Below are 8,347 nucleotides of genomic sequence, written 5' to 3'. Positions count from 1 at the left end.
TGTGTTTAAACCAATTAAATAGAGGGATCGAGGAAGGGACATAAGAACACCCCACGTATCAGTGTGACTTTGTTTCTTCGTTTGTGTGTGCAAGCGACTTTTTTCACGAGTGTGTGTGTGTACTCAAATTGTTATCAAAGTGGGGACCGGTTTGAGTTACTGTACACTATTTAACAGAAGACCTTTTGGTCGGTCCTCAAATAGACAACAGAATTTCTTAGGCTTGCAGATTAGGTTAGTGTTAGAATTAAGTTTAGGGTTGGAAATAGGTTTACAATTAGGTTCACTTTCGGCATTAAGGTAAATTTACTGACGTAACTTTAGGGTTAGGTTATGTTTGAGGCCAGGGTTAGAGTAAATCTGACATTTAGTGTTTCCAGTCCTGACTTTGAATCCAGTTCCAGGTGTGTGTGTGTGTGTGTGTGTGTGTGTGTGGGCATCTATGTTAGTTTGGCTCATTGCATGTAAATACCTCAATCGACTTGGAAAGTAATTAAAATTGAAAAACATTCAAGTCACTTTCCATTCCAGTCCCATCACGGATGCTGTAGACAAAGGATATAAGGGCAATTTCCTCCACTTCACACAAATAGATGCGCACGCACACAAACACTCACTGTTCGGACAAAATGGAGTGAAGATGGAAAAATAGACTCATGTTTATGGCTGACATCTGGGTGAATTCAACTGATTTAAATGTGGCCAGTACAGCAAACCAATCTAATTCCGTTTTGTCTTCTGAGCTCTTCAATTCTTACAACGAGGTGTGCTTTATTATGGTGATGGTACAGTATTCAGGGAAGATACTGCATTGCACAAAGTAATGCCAATAGTTATATTTTATGTTCATTGTAAGAACCTAAAGTTACATACAACGGTTTTCACTTTCTACACCATCTACAATTTTCCTTGCTTTGATACATCGTGGCGTTCCATCAGTTGACCTTTTTTGTCATGGTAACGGGTCACAAATGCCTCGGCTCATGGGGTTGCAGACGTTCCGTTTGCACGCGTGTTCCATTGGAATCGTGATGTTGTCCTATATTTGGCACGGTCCGTCTCTCTACGTCATATGTAAATGTCCATACGTGTTTTTTAATAGCTCACTGAATACACCCCCCCCCCCCCCCCCCCCCCCCCCCCCCCCTTGGAGATAAACCCAACCCCCATCTACACTCCCGCTGCACTCTCTCTCTTCCCCTCCCACTCCCAGTCTCTCTCCCTCACACACACACACACAGATACACTTCCACACTCAGCGGCTCCCACACTCAGTATCTCTCTCCACACCTGACCACAGCACTCCGGACAGACTACCCACTCCTTAGCCAAATGCTCGGGGAGAGAACGAGATAAGACAAAGGCTGGTGAAACTAGGGAAGAGGAGAGCGAGGAACAGTAGAGAAAGAAAGCATGAGAGGAGTAAAAAGAGACGTCTGCAGATGTCTGTGTCACTTCTTTCTCTTCTCCAGTTCTCTCCATCCTTCCATCCATCTTTTGGACTGATACTTTCTCTCCTCAAGCCAATTAGATCATGAACCTGTCTCATGCTTGTTGCTAAGGGGGAAGACGACCAGACTGAGAGAACCTGCCGATACTTTGTTGCTAAGGTACTGTAATCAGAGCTTGTCAGGTGTGAAAGACAATATTAGAGTCTTGTCAAAGGGTGTGTGTGTGTGTGTGTGTGTGTGTGTGTTTGTGTTTCAGATTTAACCATATAACAGGGACACATTTGTCCACAAACAGTAGTTGAATCAGAAAAAAAGGTGAGTAATAGAGAAATAGTTTCTGTCCCTATTTTGAAAAAGGCAATTTTTTGGATTAAGTTTTAGGTTTAGGGCAAAAGGGCATTTGGGGTTAGGATTTGAATAAATCTGTGTGTGCGTGTCTCTTTGTATGAAAGTGTGTGACACAATAAGTGTGTTTATCTAAAAACTGCAGTTTGAACAGGAGAATATAAATTTTGTGGTTAATATGCATGTGTGTTCTTGTTTTGTGGGTCTAGGTACGCGTGTGTGAGTGCTTTTGTGGGTCTAGGTGTGTGTGTGTGTGTGTGTGTGTGTGTGTGTGTGTGTGTGAGGTTATACTGTAGGTGTGTGTTTGTGGTTATAATGTAGCTGTGTGTTTGTGGGTCTAGGTGTGTGTTTGTGGGTCTAGATGTGTGTTTATGGTTATACTGTAGCTGTGTGTTTGTGGGTCTAGGTGTGTTTGTGGGTCTAGATGTGTGTTTATGGTTATACTGTAGCTGTGTGTTTGTGGGTCTAGGTGTGTGTTAATGGGTCTAGGTGTGTGTTAGTTGGTATAGGTGTGTGTTAGTTGGTATAGGTGTGTTTGTGGGTAGACTGTAGTCGTAGAAAAAAATGTAGTCTTGGGCTTTAGGGCTAAGAGGTTAGGTTCAGTGCGTAGGTTTTGATTTAATAAGTGGTATGTGTAAGGGGTTACGGTAAAAAAAAAAAAGGTTTTCATGGTGCTCAGTTTTGATCTTCACTATGATAGATATTTAAGATGGTGTGTGTGTTTGCGTATGTGAGGTTATACTGTAGCTGTGTGTTAGTGGATCTAGGTGTGTGTTAGTAAGAGATCTTTAAGATGGTGTGTTTCTGATGTAGGTTGTGAGTGTGTTGCGTTGCGAGTGCACGCCTATGTGGCTAGCGTGTTGTAAGCAGTGAAGTGTCTATTGGGACAAGATACGCCAGCACTGCTGTGTGTGCGTTAGAGATTGTGTGTGCGCGTGTGCACACAAGTGTGCAAGCGTGCGCATGTGATATGATTCTGTGTGTGTGTGTGTGTGTGTGTGTGTGTGTGTGTGCGGGCGTGTGCATGTTGTGGTTGGAAGCAGCTGTATAGTTCCTAGATGGCAGCACAACAAAGACCATTTAAACAGCTGTTGTTGTCAGGAATGTATCTTACTTTTCACCGGCTTTCTGCTAAGGGGACACACTTCCTGTCAGACTGTCCTGGGGTGCAAAATTCTGCAAACGCATTCTACCAAACACTTGCTATATTATAATAATAAATGTCACATTGTGTTGGGATTAGGTATGGGGTTTCGGTGTGTTGATGGGCCTGCAATTGTGACATCAAGACATCTTCTCTGCTCCTCTCTAGTAGACATTTATCTCTGTTTAGAGGATTCATCTCAGACACATGCAAACAAACCCACACACACACACACACACACACACACTTTAATTTCACTATCTCATTAAAATTTATATTTTGTGTTTTAGACCACTGACGCCACTCTACTACAAGGCAGTGATTTAGACCACTGACGCTACTCTACTACAAGGCAGTGATTTAGACCACTGACGCCACTCTACTACAAGGCAGTGATTTAGACCACTGACGCCACTCTACTACTAGCAGTGATTTAGACCACTGACGCCACTCTACTACAAGGCGGTGATTTAGACCACTGACGCCACTCTACTACAAGGCGGTAATTTAGACCACTGACGCCACTCTACTACTAGCAGTGTTTTAGACCACTGACGCCACTCTACTACTAGCAGTGATTTAGACCACTGACGCCACTCTACTACTAGCAGTGATTTAGACCACTGACGCCACTCTACTACTAGCAGTGATTTAGACCACTGACGCCACTCTACTACTAGCAGTGATTTAGACCACTGACGCCACTCTACTACTAGCATCGCTAGGCAGTGACTTGAACAACTGATGCTGCTCCACTAACAGACAGTTACTTAGAACAGTGCGCCACAAAGAGACTCCAGGGGTATAAATCACATCTTCACATTACAATACATCTGACCCTGAGGGCTGAACAGGAACATTGCCTGCCACCGTACAACGCCCGTACAATGTAGACTTGCCATTTGAAGACCACCACCATCTTCTATTGAACGTGGCCCAGACAGCTGATATTCGTAGGACTACAGTTTGTACTGATGGTCAAGGCTGTTCAGGCGTATGTGAGGGTTAAATAGTCACGAGCGTTTCTGACGAGACAACCCGTCTTATCTCACTGGTTATCTGGTTGACGAGTTGGTCATGTCCGAATATGTACAAGACGGGAAATCTGTAACCTTGGCTTAGCAGGGAAGGTGAGAGTTTTCTTGGCAATAGTAGGGTGATTTTATGGAATAGAAGACTAAGTGGTCAGCCCAGGATTGCTCCCACTGTATTTTATTTCCTTGGATTCTTTGCGAAGAGGAGTTATTTTTACATAAAAAAAGCAGATTTCTGAGGTTTTCCCAAAAGATGAGCAGTTACTTTGATGTCCCAGAGTCTTGGAGCTCCAACGAATCTGTTTTCCCCATTGGGATGCCATGACATACAAGAGCCTTGACTGGGCTGAGGGTTGGGTCAGCCAAGAGACCAGGGGAAGCAGAACAAAGAGCCTGGGTCGGGATGGAGAGTTTGACCATTGCCAGAAGGTTCAGGAGGGGTGAATCCCCTTGCTCCTCTGTGTATGCAATATGGCCTTGATGGATTGGGCTGTGCAAGAAGCTTTGGTGACACAGTGGAAATCAGTGTCGGTTGAATAGATTGTCTTTCATGCTAACTGGTTTGGTTCAGGGAGATAAAACATTTGAAAACACAGTCACATGATCAGCCCATTCAAGTCTAACCCTTGTCAAAAAGAACATCAGCCTGTCTCAGACATTTAACCAAGAATTACCTCAAATCCTAATGTTTTCCAGGTGTGTAGCAGGTTGTTTGGCGAGGAGAATGTACTGCTTTGTCGGTTTCAATGGGAAGGAATTGGTTGTCTTATTTTGTTTTCTATACAAATCGTTTGCGCGGTGGAACTGTTTGGTTTCTAGGAGATTTTGGATGATGTGACAGATTTTTTTTCAAAAAAAAAAGAGACCACTTTCTGAAAGTGAACAAGATTAGGACAAAACAAGGCTATTTATAGCAAATAGTCACAATGGTGTTAAAACAAAACAAAAAAATCCCTCAGTGATCAGCGATTCAGTAACATTAAAATGGAGAGCGACAGACTGTTCAGCAACTAGTCAGTGACCGTCTCAAAGCCTCAGGTCTGACAGAAACCCATCCCAACCCAAACCCATCTCCAGAATCTTCACAGAGCAGGGCTGAATGATTTTGATCCTGGGACAAATACTGTATCATCTCCATAATTATTATAGTGGGAATTGTTGTAACACTGATCCCAGATCTGAGTGTAATCCTCATACAGTGAAAGCTAGACCCTGAGAGCAGGGATCGGTTTGCCAAATCATCCCGCCGATTCCTCGTCTCACCTCGGCTCGCTACTGCCGCCAATACTGTGACAGATGTCAGCCTGTCAGACGGCAGCGGCACGGAGGGAGTCGGAATACCTGGAATTCCAGGAGGGAAAATGGAATGAAACCGGCCTTATCAGATCCTCAGAGAGCTGCCTGCCGCGTTCCGGTTCTGGAATGCTGTCGCCTGTAAATGCGTCAGCCGTGCATTCAGATCCGTATTATGATAAATGTCATGTATAATGCCTGGAGTGTGCCGTTACTAACAATACCGCCTATTATGGTAATTTGACGGTCATTTGGATATGAGCTTCTGCCCCTTATCCAGTTGAAAATGTGGCAATGGGTTTTCAATTGGTCGCTTCAGCCAGTTTGGTCGCACATTCAAGAACATAAACATTCTGTCTTCTGTATTTTCCCCACCACAGTCCTATTTAAAATGAATTTTAAACTAGGTCAGCTGGTCCTTTGTTCAGAGCCTCATAATGGTCACAGAATATTCTCACCTCAGCTGTGCAATTCGTTCACTCGTGTACTGTATCAATACATAACAATGGATTGCTTTTGTCCTTGATGTGAGTTTAACTGCCCTGTCCCCTTTGGGAAGAATGACTTATATAAAAGCTCATTGTTAGGAGACAATATGTGAGGTGGGTCTAATGCTCCCCATCTTCTCAGACAGAGCAATAGAGGAATATGGTGAAAAACTGTGGAGACCGCTACAGTAGAATGTAATGTGTCTACCCGCCACACACCCTCCCCCAACCACCCATCCTGTGACAGGAGAAAAAGTGATGGAACAAAGATAGATGAAAAATGAACAATGAAGATAACCAGACAGATGGATCTAATATGTTTTTTTCCCTTCCCTCCGCAGCTCTGATTGACAAAGAAAGAAAGGGTAAAAGAAGAAAGAAACAGAAATCGAAGGGTAGAGAAAGAAACTACAGATAAATCAAAGGAGAAGCAGAGCGAGGAGGGAACGATCGAAGGAGGCAGAGGCCGACCGAGAGAGAAAGCAGAAAGACTGATATATTGATCCAGACCAGAGGAAAGGCTGATATACTGATCCAGACCAGAGGAAAGACTGATATACTGATCCAGACCAGAGGAAAGACTGATATACTGATCCAGACCAGAGGAAAGACTGATATACTGATCCAGACCAGAGGAAAGACTGATATACTGATCCAGACCAGAGGAAAGACTGATCCAGACCAGAGGAAAGACTGATATACTGATCCAGACCAGAGGAAAGACTGATATACTGATCCAGACCAGAGGAAAGACTGATATACTGATCCAGACCGGAAAACAGTCTGAGAAGTCCTCATCCAGGTACAACATGGCCCAGACCAGCCAGGACCAGAGTGGAGTGGGGACAGCAGACCCTGACGAGGACTCCCCCAACATGATCCTCTACAGGAAGGTAGGATACACAGAGGGGGCGTGGTACGAGGCCAATATACAGCGGCTGTGGGCAACTCTCACATACAACACGGTACCTGGATGCAGACCTCACTGGTGGAGCGGCACATTGGCCACTGTTGGTACCAGTAGGGCCTGACGTTCCACTGCTTTCAGACAGTTCATAATGGTCTTCGATCATGTTGCAGTGACGTCGTGTGACAAGTTTGTGATGATCCAGAAAACATCACGGTGTACTGGTTCATGGCATCCTTATATCATGTCATATCAGACTACTGCTTGTTATCTACTCCGCCTGATAGTTCATTGCGTTCACCTGGTGTTACAAGTCTAAATTAGTCAATATTTAGAGGGCTAGAATTAAAACCAGCAGTACTTTGGGTCCCAAGGCCTGGAGTTGAGAACCACTGCTATAAAACATTATTTGAACATGTTGCAGTAATGCTGCACAATGGTTTATAATGGTCATTATAACAATGTTGTAACAATGTTGTAATAATGTTGTTCAACGGTCTAATGGCCTTTATATCATTGTGGTACATAGTCATTAGAAGGAAACATGCATAGTTTGTGTCACTATATTACAGAAACATAGGACAACCATGTATTTCTTTTACTATAAAAAAGCTCCTTTCCTAACTATAAAGGAACATCTATTCAGGTGCTGCTGTACCCCCCAAAGTGTCAATATCATTGTAGCAGGGGGTAAGCAGAGTAGTTGCGCGTGCGTGTGTGTGTAGGTCTGGTGGGATTGTTTGGCACAACAGTTGCTTTGAATGTAGTGTCTGTGGTTGTGTATTGTGACCGGCTGGTACACACACACAAACACACACACACACACAAACACACATTTATCCCGAGTGTCAACAAACACACTAACATAACGGAGAGGAAGTCATGCCTCTTAATACCCTGACAGCTCACTACTAATTCACTACTAATCCTTGTTTGACATGCAGATGGAACATGAAATAGACAGAGCGTCATCAGGACAAAACATGTAGCAAACCTTTAAGTAATGGTCATGGTTGAACGGCAAGAAATGGACCAATAATATACTGATAATAATAGGTGAAACAGAAAAGGAACAAAATCACTTGGACAAACAAATCAAAACTGAACAGGGTTTTCACAGGGTTTTTGAAAGACACTGACTAGTGTCATCGGGGTACATGCACTGTGCGCTCAACCCACTCTCTTCCTTTTGCGTACATCTAACACGGGTTCACACAATGCAGTGCTATGCATACGCCAAAGTCCTTTTTTGCGTGCAGTTGAGACGCGATCTCCTCCCATTAATAATAATGGTGGTCAATAAAATCGTTTCATTGACACGCACCAACTGAAACCTATTTGACGTCACCATCATTGAGGCATGGATTTCCCAATCGTTTAAAAGGCGTAGATTGACTTTTTTCTTGAAAGAACGTCAAAGGGTAAAGGGAAAAACTTTAATATCGCGTTTATTCACCATAGTTCTTAATGGGAGGAGATCGCGTCTGCACGGCACGCAAAAAGGGACTTTGGCGTATGCATAGCACGAAATTGTGAAGTGTGAACCCGTGTTATATGTAGGCAAAGGGAAGAGAGTGGGTTGATGTGCTACACTAATGACAAACCAAAAAATGCAGATACCAATTTAGGAAAGGATGTGAATATAATCTCTAGGCTTGTACTCCACATCATGTACTGTTATGTAA

General features: G+C 43.5%; 1 protein-coding gene across 1 annotated transcript in view; it reads left to right on the top strand.

Annotated features, from left to right (window-relative positions):
- Window positions 1–1,236: 1,236 nt before the first annotated feature.
- Window positions 1,237–8,347, top strand: part of rgs6 (regulator of G protein signaling 6) — a 58,320-nt gene continuing 51,209 nt past the window's right edge. The window contains exons 1-2 of the mRNA XM_020042639.3: window positions 1,237–1,610; window positions 6,097–6,648. Of these exons, the coding sequence (XP_019898198.1) occupies window positions 6,565–6,648 (84 nt within the window). The 5' untranslated portion in view covers window positions 1,237–1,610; window positions 6,097–6,564. The remainder of the gene's footprint in view (window positions 1,611–6,096; window positions 6,649–8,347) is intronic.

This window comes from Esox lucius, chromosome 23, assembly GCF_011004845.1.
Source record: "Esox lucius isolate fEsoLuc1 chromosome 23, fEsoLuc1.pri, whole genome shotgun sequence".
In the NCBI taxonomy this organism is placed as follows: Eukaryota; Metazoa; Chordata; class Actinopteri; order Esociformes; family Esocidae; genus Esox; species Esox lucius.
This window is presented reverse-complemented; position numbering and strand designations above follow the sequence as displayed.